This window comes from Drosophila willistoni (genome assembly GCF_018902025.1).
Source record: "Drosophila willistoni isolate 14030-0811.24 chromosome 2R unlocalized genomic scaffold, UCI_dwil_1.1 Seg200, whole genome shotgun sequence".
In the NCBI taxonomy this organism is placed as follows: Eukaryota; Metazoa; Arthropoda; class Insecta; order Diptera; family Drosophilidae; genus Drosophila; species Drosophila willistoni.
In genome coordinates, this window is record NW_025814051.1 from 4,004,273 (window position 1) to 4,019,819 (window position 15,547).

Genomic DNA, 15,547 nt, shown 5'->3' on the forward strand with positions numbered 1-15,547 from the left:
CAACTGTGGTCGATAACGATAAACCTCGAAAGCTCAGCACAAACTCGAAAGGAACGATAACTATGTAAATAAATGTATTACTGTTGAATTCAAAAGTATTATAATAATAATAATAATAATTATTATAATAATAATAATAATAATAATAATAATAATAATAATAATAATAATAATAATAATAATAATAATAATAATAATAATAATAATAATAATAATAATAATAATAATAATAATAATAATAATAATATAATAATAATAATAATAATAATAATAATAATAATAATAATAATAATAATAATAATAATAATAATAATAATAATAATAATAATAATAATAATAATAATAATAATAATAATAATAATAATAATAATATAATAATAATAATAATAATAATAATAATAATAATAATAATAATAATAATAATAATAATAATAATAATAATAATAATAATAATAATAATAATAATAATAATAATAATAATAATAATAATAATAATAATAATAATAATAATAATAATAATAATAATAATAATAATAATAATAATAATAATAATATTCTTTACTTTAATATAAACTAAACAAAAACAAAATTATATCTGATCAAAAAATGATAAATTTCTGGCAATTTATTTAAACAAAAAGAAACTATTGCCTAATCGAAAACAAAAAATTAATTATTATAAGTTTTATTTGAAATTATCTTTCAATTTATTTAATTATTTTCTTTGAAAGCATTAGCTTATCTTATCTTATCTTAATAAGTGTTGGTTTTGTTTTCCTTTTTTCCTTTAGACCAACTTTAGACTATGGCAATCTATATGTTATATATCTGATCAAAAAATGATAAATTTCTGGCAATTTATTTAAACAAAAAGAAACTATTGCCTAATCGAAAACAAAAAATTAATTATTATAAGTTTTATTTGAAATTATCTTTCAATTTATTTAATTATTTTCTTTGAAAGCATTAGCTTATCTTATCTTATCTTAATAAGTGTTGGTTTTGTTTTCCTTTTTTCCTTTAGACCAACTTTAGACTATGGCAATCTATATGTTTTTGTGGCCAAATCTCAAAAATAAACTAGCAAACCGAATTTTGTAAAGGTCAGTCAAACTTTTTTCTGAATTTTTAATGAATATAAATTTTTCATTACACATTTCATTCTAAAATTACTCGAAAAGTTGCGAAGCTAGCTTTATGTGTAATATAAACTATATTAATATGTAATTTCTTTCGTTGGAACATTGTCTTTAAACGGAATGGATCGCCACGCTATTCGGATCAGATAACTATATAGTCTTATCGTTGATATTAAAGGTGTATTTTGTATAACACTTTTAAAACATTAACTATTTTAAAACAAAGAAAGTTTGAATCTCAAATACTTTTGCAACTTGGTAATTTTCAAATTGTTACATATATCTATATATGTCATAGTTATATAATATTTGGATTACCCAATATAAGTCCCCATAAACATGAAACTTACCTTTTCTAGTGACAAGTCGCCGCCCTCGATGGCTTTGAATGGGTAAAGGGCGACCACCAATTTGACAAAATGTGAATTGTCCTAAAATTGAAAACATTATTTAGATGACCAATAGATCAAATCAAATAATAATTTACCTTGGCTTTGGAATTGGGGGTACCAGGTGTGGGAATTCCACCAGGCATATTGGCATCCAATAGATTTCCGTTGCCGTTGAGTAAAGTGGGAGATTGTTTGAAAGTTGTCAGCGAGGACTGAAATATAACAAAAAAAAAAAAGCAAATTAATATAATGAATAATTAAAAATAATTCGCACTTTTCTCACCTGTGGCTGTAGTGATGTGGGCGTACAACTGCCACCTCCTCCACCGCCGCCGCTGCCGTTGCCTACGCCCAGGCCAAGACTGCCGCCGCCTCCTCCCCCTCCGCCGCCGCCTAAGCTCCCTGAACTGTTGTGTTGCAAACTGAATTGACTGTTTGTTGTTGAATTGTTGGGACTGATGCTGCGCGTTGAATTCTGGGCTGGAGAACTGCCGTTGCCTAAAAAAAAAGATGCAACAAACAAAAAATTGGTTAAACATAATCATCAAGTTTGTTGTCTAAGTCATTCGTTTTGGCCACGTGCATGGCAAATTATGCCAAAAGCAAGTCATTATACATATATACATAAAAAATGTGTATATACAAAAAATTAACCAAACGATAATTAGCCCAGACAAAACAAAAATAAACTACACAAATCGCCTTAAAAAATATATACATAGTTAAGCTATTCTTGACAAGGTTAATTATTGCAAAAAAAGAAGAAAAATACCAAAGTTTTTAGTTTTTTTTTTTGACACTGAACATTGACAAGATTTTCAATGGTTCAAGGTGGTCGCCCACAGTTGGTCAAATTCACGAAAAAAAATATATAAAAATTTTTTTAAACATTATGCCAAAAGAAAGAGAAATAATCAAAATAATTATGGCCAAAGCTCATTTTTTTGATGGGTATAAATCACAACGTTGGACTTTGAGTCTCTCTGTCAATATTTCAATCGAAAAATCACTGAACTCAAACTGTAACCCCAATTAAAAGTAAAAAACTAACAAAAAGAAAACCAGCAAAACATTTACGGCTTAATGACGATTAAGCTAATACCCTTTCCAGTTTCTTTAGCATGAAAGTATTTTACACTACAGTAGTTGCAATTTTTTTGGTTTTAAGGGCTATTACATTAAAGTTAGTCACAATATATAAAACGTTGGAAGAAGTTGTATTATAGCCTTATTTTTACATTTTTTATTTTCTTTGAAATCGATTTTTGTTAATTTTTTTGTACCATTTTTGCAACTGTAATGTATTCAAGCCACATTATCATTGTCATCATTATGATATTTCTTCTAATTTTATTTGACATTTAATTGCTTTGGCTGGACTACCATGCGTATACGTTATATGCTAAACTTGGTGATTTTTGCAACAGCTAAAGGTTTAGTTTGCAATACATAATTTTTTGGACTCATAGAAAAAACTAGCTTTTTTAATTTCATACCAAAAGTACAAATCTCCATGTTGTGGAAAATATTTTCCAACTTGTAGTTTCTAATAATATCGATGTCAAGTGTTAGAAAATAAATTGGTTTTAAAATGACAGAGGTAAACATATCTTTTGCTCTTAAAAAAGTTTAAAATAAATGTTCAATTGTGGAGAATTATTTCTATATGCTATATGCCAATTGAAAAAAGTATTTACTATTTATTAAAAGAATGTTTTCAATTTTCGAAATGGTGAATATGTCGGAGGTATTTGATGGATTAAATTTCTTCAAAAAGTTTTTAATTTTTGAAATAAATAAATAAATATAAATGTTGATGAAATATATGTAACATTTTTATAAATTTAGAAATAAATTTCGAATTTGTTAAATATATTGTATCTGTTTAGCCTGCCAAACGACTACTCAAAACATATATGCTCCCTCTAGGTAAAGTGTATGTAAATCAATATAAAATGCCAAGCAAAAAATTTTAAAGTAAACTTTTAAGTGGGCGTCTCTTATGCAATCCTCGTACTTCTCTCCCTCCACCACCCCCAACAAATTTAGCTTAGCTTGCTCCCTTGAAATGAATGAATGATTCGAACGATCTATAACAATATTTTTTTTTTATAGTTTTTTGTTTTGTTTTCTATTTCTTTTTGTTGTTTGCTGGTAGTACTTGATGGTACTTTGCGTTGTGAGTGCGCTTCAATGCTTCAAGTAGGCGCCAACTTTTGAACGCCTCTGCGCGAGAATTGCGAACCGATTGAATTTAAAACGGAAAAGTGAAGGTTAAAGCGTAAAGCGAAAGTGACTGTCGTGGGTTAAACGATTTCCCAAGCAGGTTACTTGCCATATACAAAATATAAGCATGAAATTGCCCTGCAGCAACTTTCAATTGATAAGGCAATTTTCTCAATAAACACACATACACAGAAAACGCTCCACATTTTTCATGTGAAAATTGCGATTTTTCCTACTTCTCCTCTCACAATAAAATACAAAATGTAAAACGTGCCGGCTAAAAAACGATGACAATGAAAAAGAGTTAAGAGAAAAGATGCAAAAGGATAGCCCCAGCAGTAGCTCCAGCAGCAGGTGAAGATAAAGAGATGATGAAGGAAAATGTAGAAGCAGGCGGCAAACCAGACAACAAACCAAAATAGAAAGTTTTTCACTGTTTTTCCAAAGCGCGATTGCCAATGTTGGGTGAGTTGTTTGTGTGCCTCGCCGGTTATTCAAGTTGTTGTTGTTGTTGAGCTTTTATTATGCCATTTTTTTTCCATACCGATTTTATATGCAAATGAAAAGCGCTTGCAGCATTTTCATTGTCTCAACACCAAAACAAAAACAAATCAAAAAGTAACCAATATTTTTACCCACATACATACACAAAATTGCTTTAATATGTAAGCAAGTAAATATAAATATACCCTGACATTTTCCTATCAAAACAAGGTTAACCTAGTAAACAAATTGAATAAATAAAGGTTATATGATCATATTAGGTTCATTCTGATAGTAAATTGTATTTAATTTAAATTAAAAATCATATTTAAATATAGAAAAAAAAGAAACAAATCTTTCAAAAGAAATATCCCCAAATTTTCTGATTTTCCATAACGAACACCCTCTATATTTTGTTGTAATACACTTTAGAATTTTGGTTACCTTGAATTCCGACGATGTCAGTCGATGTTAATCAATAAAGACTAGAATCTAGTATATAAATCATTAGATATATACCCTTTTTTGTTTTAGGGACACCCTTATATACACAGAGGAATTGTTTACTGGATATACATTATTTTTTAATTTAAAAAACTTACAAATTTGAAAATATTTTATATAAAATTTAAATTTGGCTACCACGAACTACCAGGAAACAAAAGTTTAGCTCATTCTACAACCTTATTACCGAATAGGCAGTAGCTACTCAAATAAGGTCATAGAACGAATTAAACAAAAGTAAATCCTCTCCTGATGAATAAATTTATTTGCATATTTTGTCACTTGTCTAAACCAACTTCATTTCATTTCAAATTAGTACAAAATGAAATGGAAAAATTAAGGAAAATTGAGATTTGTGTGTTTATAATATTTAAGCAGATTTCGATTCGTGATTTGTTTTTTGCGAACATTTTTGATTGATTTCAAATCTTTTTGCTAGCCGGCTTGGGGTTATTTTTTTCCAAGTTTATCAAAATTGTCGAAAATGTTTTTACTATCATGTTAAATGACTAAAGTTTTTAGCAGTCTCATAAAGTAGCTAATAAGGTTCTTCTCTTAGATTGAATTTGGTTTTCTAGACCGATTTTACATATGAAAAATATAAAAAAAAATTGTTATTATTCCTAAAATTCTTAAAATAAAATCCTAAAATATTATTTTTCGTTCGCAAATTTATAAATTTTTTAAGAGTATATGGGTTACGGTTATGTTCCTATTTGATTCAAAACTTTTACTTCATAACTAATATGATAAAATTGAATTTTTCCCAACTCTGGAAAATTGACAAACGGAAGCAAAAGTTTTCTTTCTTTTTCTTGTATTTGCTTTCTTCAAGTCTCGCATAGTGATTGGCGGAGTTTTCTGCAGATTTTCTCATTATCTTGTGTAGAGATTATTTATAGTTAATTGTGTAATTGCTTTGCTTTGATTTGTTTTGCTTTGTGTTGTCTTTGTGTCTCTCTCTATCTCTCTTTGTCTTTTCTCTTTTGTCTTTTGATTATTTATACAATTTGTTATGCAAATTGTATATAGTTGTTGTTATTGCAGCTGCACTTAGACCTTGGATTGAAGTGTCTAGCTAAATGCTAGACTTTCGAACACGTGTTTAAGATATGTTCATTCTAAAATCAATTGGCAGGTGAAACTAATCTAAATACTTGTACGATGATTCACTAGGTGAGATGTACGCCCACACAATTGAATTCGGTGGTTAGCTAAATAAGGTAGTGAAGTCAAAACACAATTTTGGTGTTAAGACATTGCCCTGCTTTGAAAGGGTAAATGGCCAAGGCTTATTGAGATGAGAAAGGCTTTTTCGATTGTTTTATATTCAAAATTTATAAAGAAAAACTCATTTTTCTTTAGATGGAATGTATAACACGTTGCCCTATACACACATTGCGTGAAAACTCTATTTTATAGTGTATTTGAATTGTCATCTTGACATTTATTTTGCTTACCCAGCTTCAATGCCGATAGAAGCATCATAATTTCAGCTATAATAGCCCTCTAGATAATTTTTTGCGTTTTCTTTTGAGCCTTTTGTTTTAAATTAAATTATTTTGATGTTAAAATATTTCAATAATTAAGTCAATTCACTTTTTTTTTTTTTTATTGTTATTTCTTTATGGTTGTTAATTAAATATATATATTTTTTTGTATAATTTCTGTTTGCAATTCTTTCGACTACAGTTTCCAGTTGCCAAACTGGTTTTCTTGGTTGCTTCCTTTTTTGAGCAATTTGTTGTCGTAGTCGCAGTCGCAGTCGTTGTTGTTATTGTTGTTGTTGCCGTTATTGTTGTTGTTGTTGTTGCACTGGCATTTCCATGATAGCTAGCTATCTGTTGCTGGTTGACCTTTAAGCTTAAACGCAAGCGGCTTTTACCGTTAAAGCCTGGCCCTCAAAATTTTCAGCTTCCTGCGCCAACTTTTCGTTTTGTATACGAGTTAAATTCTCATATTTCATTTTATTTTTTTTTTTTGTTTTGTAATTACATTATGTTTTAGGTTACTTTACAATTTTTTGGCTTTCACACTTTGGCCAGCGAGGACGCCATTTTGAAAAGATTCTTTTATTGCTTGGGGGGAGTAGAAAACTTATTGTTTACACAAATTTTAACAACAATCCTAGCATTTTTTGTTTTAAATTTTATTTTCAATAACAACACAAATATATTTAGTTAAAGATTTTAATTTCTATATTTATATATATGTAAATATTTATTTTTTTTCAATATGTTTCCGAGCGACGCGAACTGTTTCAGTAAATGTTTAAAAGCCAACTGACTGAAATGGCAAATAACTTTTTTTTTCTCCCCCCGAAAACTCGAAGGTGAGCAACGACAACAACGATGGCAAGTGGAGAGCGAGAAACATGAATGGCAAAAGCAAAAGGCATACAGAAAAAAAATAAAACACTGTCTGAGAAAAACTTCCACTACACAGAAAACAGAGGCCATAAACATAAAGTAAAACTTAATTGTAGCAACAAGCAAAACCAGCAAGTGGAGAGTGAAGAGCTCAGAGACCCACGGGGTGAGGATGGGAGGGGGATGTTGGAGGCACAACCAGAAGCAGAAGCCGCCAAGCGCAACGATAGAGCAACATCATCATCATCATCATCAAGCAGCACCAGCAAAAGACTTGAGCAACTGAGATCTAAGATTTGATCCAAGACATCAATGTGTGTGTGTTTGTGTGTGGCAAGAGAGCGCCAAAGTTCCATTTTGTTAAATGTTAACGGTAAAGTTCCATCATCAAAAAAGAAACAATACTTTTTTTTTTTGTTTTGTACTTTGCTTATTCATTGAAGTTTTTGGCCATGTAATACCAAAAAGCCAGTAACACAAAGTAAATGTAAAAAAGCCGCAGAAACACCAGACAACAAGAGTGTAGAAACAACAATACCGAAGCAACATTACAAAAAAAAAAACCAAAGAAAGAGAGTGAGAGAAAAAAGTGTAAAATTTTTTCTTAGTTTAGCCAACATTGTGGATGAAGCAACAGGCCAACAAGCAAAGCAAAATGAAAGAAAATCAAGTTAAGAAAATTTCAAGTAAAAGATGATGGCAGGAAAAAAGTGGAGGCCCGCGCACGCCGGCAACAATCAACTAATGAATAGAAAATGTTGCTAGCAACATGTTGCTGATAAATTGAACTTTTATGTAGCTAATGAAATTTATGAATTCATTCATTTTGGAAATGAAAAGAGCTAACCTGAAAGTGAGAACTTGGCGAACGGACAAGTTTTTTGAGAATTTTTAACCATAGTTGGTTGTTCCTTTTTTATAATGTATAGAAAAGTTGTTATTCGTCGAAATTTAAAAACGGTTTTCAATCTCTCAACCTCTATTCCAAGGCTTGAAATTGTAAAATATCAAATAAATATTTTCTTCATTTTACAAACTGTTACATTTTCTAAGAAAATGTGGTTGCCAGATCTTTGCACAAACATTTATCAATGCATCAATCAATTTTTGTTACTATTTTTGCCAATGTCCACAAATTCGAAAAAGAGCATCCAACTAGAACAATGGCGCACATACGTATTAGCTTTTTAAAGAAAGCATTGAATTTAAGATAAAATTTCCTTAAGTTTTTGTTTTGAATTATTCTAGTACATTGTATACAAAGCAAAATGTTTTGAAACAAATTTATTTAAAACATGGCTGCCCTCCCAAAATTGAACCCTTTTAATATACGTGTAAATGTGATCTTTAGTCTTCCATAGTCAACAAAATAGATCAAAATTGTGTCTAATAGTTTAAGACTGATCCATCTCTTTAAGAGGCTTGTCAAAGAGAAAATTCATACTCTTCGCTTTTAGTTGTTCTATTAAATACTTTTGTTTTTATCAAATGTAATTAGGTATTCTCAACAGTATTCAAGATTGCAAGGATTTTGAATAAAAAACCTTTCAACAGCTAAATACTTGCATGAGATAATACAGATCAATTTTGTCTGTAGTTTACATAAGTTTAATAAATTCAAAAAATAGTATTAAAATTATCAAATTTCTTGACAATTAATTAAATATACATTGTTGAGTTCATCAACGAATATGTAACATAAACCAACCATTAAAAAGCATATAATCATTGTTAGTCGAGCTCTATTAGAATTGAAAGTCTCAATTAACTTTTTTCTATGCTGCCTAAAAGTAGGCAATATAAATTTTTAAACCGTCATATTGCTAAGAGCTACGTTTTTAAAGAGGCACGGATGGCATTCGGCACTCCCTTTTGACTCGTTTGGATGCAACTTTAATGCATGACTTTGTCTTCTCCGTCTTCTTCGACTTCTTCTTCTCGTATAGCTGGCAATGGAATCTACATTAGGCGTCTGCTTGACTAATTTGCGCCTCTTTTGTTATTAAGGCGCGTGCAATAACAACAACAACAAAAACACCAACAAAGCGGCAATTGCATTTTGTTAACATGAAAATTGTTGGTACGTGTAATGGAAGACAACAAGAAGCAGCAGCATCTAAGCCAGTGAAATGAGCTAGGCAGTTAGATTGAATAAAGAAGAAAACTGTGCAACAGACACACCTCAAATCTAAATTGGAAGTAATTTTGACACAAGACTTGGCCAACAATTCAATAGATTTTCCTCTAAAACAAAAAGGAACTATTTTCACAGCAACAAAACACAACATAAATAAATTACAAATTAGTTACCTTCAAAAAGGCCAAAAGCAAAAAAAAAATTAAGGTTAAATGTTTACATCCGAAGCTCATAAAAAGCGTGTGAAAATTGTTAACTAATTTCCAAGTTGCATGGCAAAACAGAGAGAAAAAAATCCACATAATAACAAGAGAAGAAAATAATTACAATAAAATTTTAGAATTTGCTGTAGCAACAACAACAACAACAACAGCATATTTAATAATCAAACAGGAAACGGCCATAACAAAAACAATAACAATAATAAACTTTTGTCGCCAATTGTGGTTTGGTTCATTTTGTTGTTGTTTTTTCATTTTATGCAAATGTAGGTTAATAACATTTTAACGCATGCGCAATGAATACAAATTGAAACCAGAACAACAACATTTTATGCATTCCAAACCAATAACAAACATATTGTGCGTAACTTACAGATTTTGGATAAACTAACTACAAGTAGGTAACTTTAGACGAAGTCCCTATACTCTTTATGACATATACAAAAGGCCATTAATAACTTTATCACTTTTTTGTTTATTAAATTTAAGATGTTTTACTATTAGTTTGCCATATTTTGAAAATGTGCTTAGCGTGTTTGAGTTTATATACTTTTTTTTGGAGAGAGAAAGAGGAAGAAAACTTTGTCAGTTAAAAAGTTAATTATTATTTTGGTGAGTTGCGTTTTTTTATTCAAACAAAATAGTAAATATTTTAATATTTAACTACTATTTATAGTGTGTTTGCGTAAATATAGTGTAAATAGTTGCACAAGTATTAAAAAAAAACAAGTTTTTTTTAGGCAATGCGTCATTAGTTCTAAAAAGTTCAATTGCTTTAAAGTTTTAACGAATAACTGTCATATAATTCATTTTTTTCAACAATTCGTTCCTAGTTAACTGATTTTTATACCCTTCAAAATATATTGCAAGGGTAGTCAAACAAAAAATATTCTCAAATAAATTCATAAGATTTTCATCAAGTCAATTGAAATGCAAAATAAGAATATTTGTTTTTGATTTATGCTGTGGGTGTTGTGTGATTTGTGTGATTAATTACAATAAACTGAGCAATTTGCTCTATCGATTGGAATGCATAAGATTTATTAGCATTTTGAACCTGAGATTTATGCAAGACGGAAGTGCAAAACGGTTTAGAGGTTGTAGGAATTAAACCGCTAAGACCAACATCATCATCATCAATCAGTCGGTAAGTCGGTAAGAAGGAAGAATTAGCGTAAACATGTTTACAGTTAGCCATTATTAGAAAACAAACGATAAGACAATAACTAACTGCGCATCTGTTTCTTCTGGCATTATTACAAATTCAATTGAATTCAATTCAAATCAAAAAGGAAGAGTTTGTAAGGAGTAACGACTTTGAAATACCCATTACCAAACATGAGAATATTGGAGCTTAATGGAAAGTAGAGTCCATTACTATAGGAAATTCTCCAATATGTACTAGGTATAAGAAGTCCCCAATGTGTCCTTCAACCTCTAAGCACTTATACTGTCCTGTTAAAGGATATCATAGGGTAAGACAAGGACGAATGTATGTACATACATCCGATATTTATTGAATTTCGCAGAGTTTAAGACAAATCCGGCTTGGTAAATTTTGGTGCAATTGAAGCTGTATCATAAGATAGGTCGCTTGATTGAAATTCGAAACAGATATTAATATGAAGCCACTTAATATTAATTTTTGGAACAATTTTCTGAAAACTAACGTTCATATTAAAGTTCTTCGATTGTTCCAAGTTGTCGTGAACTCAACCTTTTTCCTTATTACAAATTTGTAAATTTTATGGATTATGTGTCGATATTGTACTATCCCCAACATAAAAAGATCTATAACATAATAAAATAAAAGATTCTTTTGATTTTCCACATATGCAATAGGAATAAAAAAATGTTTTTGATTGATTTAATGATTTTCTTGTTTACTTGTAGACCGTATGATTCATCCTTTTGCATGAATCTTGTTAAAAAACTTTTTAGTTTAAATTCTTTTAATTTTTTGTTAAAGTATAAAACATTTTAACAGAGAACATAATCAAATACATAATTTTTAAATTGATTACTTACCTAACAAATCTACTTTGAGTATATACTGAAGATTTTTGCACTTTTTAATGTTATAGTTATTTGACCCTCTTCTTCTATTATATTTAAAACCACATTATTTTTTTTGGGGGGAATAGACTACAAAGACAACGCCTGTATCTCTCCAGGGGGTTTGGTTTAGTGTGTCTAATTAACACGACATAAAACAAACACTAAACATAAACTAAACTCGATTTGCATTTGCATATTTCGTATGACGACAAAATTGAGGCGGGCGTTGTGATTTAACATTTATTTTTTTAAATTTTACACAAAAACGAAAATTAAAAAGTTGCTAGCCGCGCTGATGATGAATTTTTTCTCTTCTTTTTTTTGCCTTTTGTCTTCTGTCTTTTTCAGTTAATTTTTGTTCGGGTGAATGGTGTGGATTTTTTTGTTTATGCATTTATAATGAAACCTTTTAAACAAAAACCAAAAAAAAAAAGAGAGACAAAAAAGTAATCATCTGCAAGTTTTAGCGAATGAACTGGCGGCAGGTAGACAGGCAGATGAAAATGTTTATAAAACATAAAGTTGATAAGCAACTTTTGTTGCTCTGACCTTGATCATAGTTCTTTTTTTTTTTGTTTTTTTGTTTTTAATATGAAATTTATGAAATATATATATTTCCCATTTTCAGCCTCTGGTCAAGTTATGTATGTGGCGCTATTTATGCAAATTTTGTTAAGTAAATATTTCAACTGATAAATATTTTAATATTTTTCTGCTGCTGCTCGTCATCATAAAGAACACACACAATTGTATGTGTGTGTGTGTGTGGGGACACGTAGAACGATATTCCCTCATTTTGTAATAAAGAGAGTGGTTGACTTGGTTGAGCTAGTGCGAATATGAACAATTTACAACAATAATATGTACATATATATAGAATTTTAATGTGTTTTTGCAGTTGGTTAACTGGTTTGTCTGGGTATTGAACGTGCCTCACCACCATCGGCTAGAGATCTTTTTCCGAATTCAAACGAAGGTTGTTTTGTGTTCAGTGAAATCGAAATTGGATTATTCGTCCAACACAGAAACACATGTGTTTTTTTTTTTTGGGTAAATCCCATGAGCGCCCACTTGAAACTAGTCGTTGACGTCTTTATTGAGCCGCAATAATTGTAACTAACTGACTGACAGCCTCATAAGATGCTAAGCAACAACAAAGAGTGTGTGTATATACAGACGACTTGCTAATTCGCCAGGCCCCAATCCCAATAATTAACAAATGCGTCAGGTGTTTTTCTTTTTTTATAACTTTGCAAATTATGCATTAAATCACGACTGAGCAGTTTGTGCGACGTCATTATGTTACCTAGGTGCTGAAAGCCTGGGAATGTGTTTAGGGTAACACTATTAAAATACCCTCTTATATTGTGGTTGTCTATTAGTTGAAATCATTAATCAATAGTTTCCCTTTCTTTTTGTACTTTTAGAAAGTGAAAATTGTTAGTAAAATTAAACTACTCATCTAATACTCTAGTTAAAACACTGTGTTTAAAGTAACTTTTTAATGAGCTATTTAAACTAATAGTTACAATAAATGCTTTATTCATTATATATTGTTAAAATCTTTTAATAGTATTTAAAACTTTTTTTTCTGGATCGTACAGCTTATGATTTGCCTAGTATTCGTATAGCAAACTATTATTTGCTTTATAATTTCTTTATACAGTTAAACATTGTTAGATTTGGGAATATTTCTAAGAGAATACATCATTTCTCAAGAATTGAGAACGTTTAATTTTGTGTCCATACAATGCATTTTTTTACTGTTTTCTGTTAAGCATATTAACAAGACTAAAAAGCAAAGAAAATAAAAACAAATTTAGGGGAATCCCAAAATAAGTTTATTATTAGCAATTGAGGCAAATTTCTGCAACTCTCAATGAATGACGAATATATATTAAACGGTTATGTAAAGGATGAAAGTGAAAGAAGGTTATTTAAACTAAAAAACCAAATCATACAGAACCTAAAGCAGAGCTCTAATTTCAAATTAATTTGTCAACCAGTTTATTTATATTAATAATAATAACATTTGAAGTATATAATAATTTCTTTATATATAATAACAAAGTGTAGAAAAATTGTTTCAATTTGAAGAATTTTGAAGGTTAGGACAGACTAAGAAAAACTGTATATGTATAGTCGTAATTGTCAAGACATCCATACTTGGAAGAGCTAAGTAACTTTTTTTTATAGAGATTGTTGTAAATATTTAAGCACATTTTGAAAATCGCTGATCCAATATTTATACATTTTTAGGGCTAAATGGAGAAAACAAAGTATAGTTTTTCCGCTATACTTGATAATTTTAATTCTATACAAAAGTTTTCAGATAATTATGCTTAAACTTTAAACTCTTCATCTCAGTCTCTAAACAAAGATTATTTGTGTTTATTTTGGGTATTTTAAAAAAAATATTGCATTTTGGTTTTTTGAAATTTAAAGTCAAAATGCACAGACTTCTTTTTAAGGATAGTCGCAAAGTTCAATTACCCAAAATAAGCTTAAATACATATATTTTGTCATTTAATTGCAGGGTAATGTACAAGTCGTTGATATTAAGAGGGCATGACATGACATAAAGACAAATATATGTACGTTATGTAGGTTTGTATTGGATTTTCTGGTCAATTGCTTTGGTCAACTTTAAAGCTTTAAGCCGCACACAATCAACGACAAAACAAGTGAACGACGGCTCAAATTGCAAATGCAAATTGCAAATTTTTGTGGTCATTGTTAACTAAAGGCCATAAATAGACACACGGCTGGCCAGCAACAACAACAACAGCAACAGTAAGCAATAATTTTATTGTCAACTTTTTTGCATGCCAATCAACCGAAACAAAGCAAAGCAAAAGCACACACACGGCCAGAAAACTCAAAGCCTGAAGCGTTAAAACGCATCGAGCGAACCAAAAAAGATAGAAATGGAATGAAGAGCATCTCGACTCCAAAGACAGAAATCTTTTATTTTTATTGACATTGATGCATCTGCCTCTGGGGCAGGATGGTGGGGAAGACTTCATTCGATTTCCTCATTGTTGTTGTTGTTGTTGTATTGCCACTTTCCATTTCAACTTCAAGCTTGAATGCTGCAATCTACCATCATTGCAAGTTTTTGTTCTAGGAGGCTTGGCTTATATTGTGGCATCAGCCGCTTTGTGGCCGCTCCTGCTGCTGATAATTTATTTCAATTATGCAATTGCTATGTCTGCAAAAGTTGCAGCACCATCTTCTCCTTTTTAGAGTCACAATCTTCGTCTTCTTTGTCGTCTGTGTTGTTGCTTTCTGGTTTATCGTGTGCCTGGCATCGAGACTCAACGTCTCCAGCTGCTGCCTCCTTTGCCTTTGTATCTGTGTCTGCATCTGACTGCGTTTGCCTGTCATATATATTGCATTGCTGACGATCATCTAATAACCGCCTGCCATCCCCCATTTGCCATCTCTTTTGTGTGAGTTGCTATATAATCATGATAATTGCATCAGGGGAAGAATGGGAAGCACGAACAGGCGATCTGATTATTCAGACGACTGTCGCTAAATGTTGATTTAGGCCTCAGCCCCAGCACCATCAACTGGCAAACCTTGTAATCATCGACAGTGACGCCCGCCTTTGAGGATGACTAGGCTTTTGATTTTACATTGACGTTTTCGTTTTATATCACTTTTGGTTTTCATGTTTTTTTTTATTCCCCTTCCAAATCGAGAACAAAGTAATACGTTTTTACCATGTAGAGACAATTTGCAATGTGTGATGAATAATAGGCACTTACTAGAAAACAGTTGCTTGGCTTGTGCCTAAGTAAAATTTTCGAAATTATGTCAATTCTATGGAAATCTTACAGATAAGCTTAAGAGTGTTTAAGGCTTCTTTGCATTTCTTAAAAATCTATATAGGTTTAGGATCAGAAATATGATTCTCAAAGAATCGTAATACTATTATGAAATTAAATAAGTAAGTCAAAGGAATAATAAAACATCTTATATCTTATTTTATAATGGATTGATATTTTGCATG

General features: G+C 30.3%; 1 protein-coding gene and 1 long non-coding RNA gene across 9 annotated transcripts in view; one reads left to right on the top strand and one right to left on the bottom strand.

Moving 5' to 3' along the window:
• The window catches only part of LOC124460402, a 70,665-nt gene that overhangs the window by 45,684 nt on the left and 9,434 nt on the right, over window positions 1–15,547 (top strand). Inside the window, exon 3 of one of the 5 annotated variants that reach the window (XR_006954314.1) lies at window positions 1,025–1,103. The exons of 3 other annotated variants lie outside the window; for them this stretch is intronic. This is a non-coding gene — a long non-coding RNA (uncharacterized LOC124460402). Of the gene's footprint in view, window positions 1–791; window positions 823–1,024; window positions 1,104–15,547 lie in introns of those variants that run through there. One more of the 5 variants, XR_006954316.1, reaches the window with a different exon arrangement.
• Window positions 1–15,547, bottom strand: part of LOC6641514 (tyrosine-protein kinase Btk29A) — a 63,143-nt gene that overhangs the window by 2,255 nt on the left and 45,341 nt on the right. For 3 of the 4 annotated variants that reach the window (XM_023175505.2, XM_023175506.2, XM_002064414.4), the window contains 3 exons: window positions 1,815–2,029; window positions 1,627–1,743; window positions 1,490–1,570 (listed from right to left, as the gene is read on the bottom strand). In XM_023175505.2, the coding sequence (XP_023031273.1) occupies window positions 1,490–1,570; window positions 1,627–1,743; window positions 1,815–2,029 (413 nt within the window). Of the gene's footprint in view, window positions 1–1,489; window positions 1,571–1,626; window positions 1,744–1,814; window positions 2,030–6,204; window positions 6,248–15,547 lie in introns of those variants that run through there. The other variant, XM_023175507.2, reaches the window with a different exon arrangement.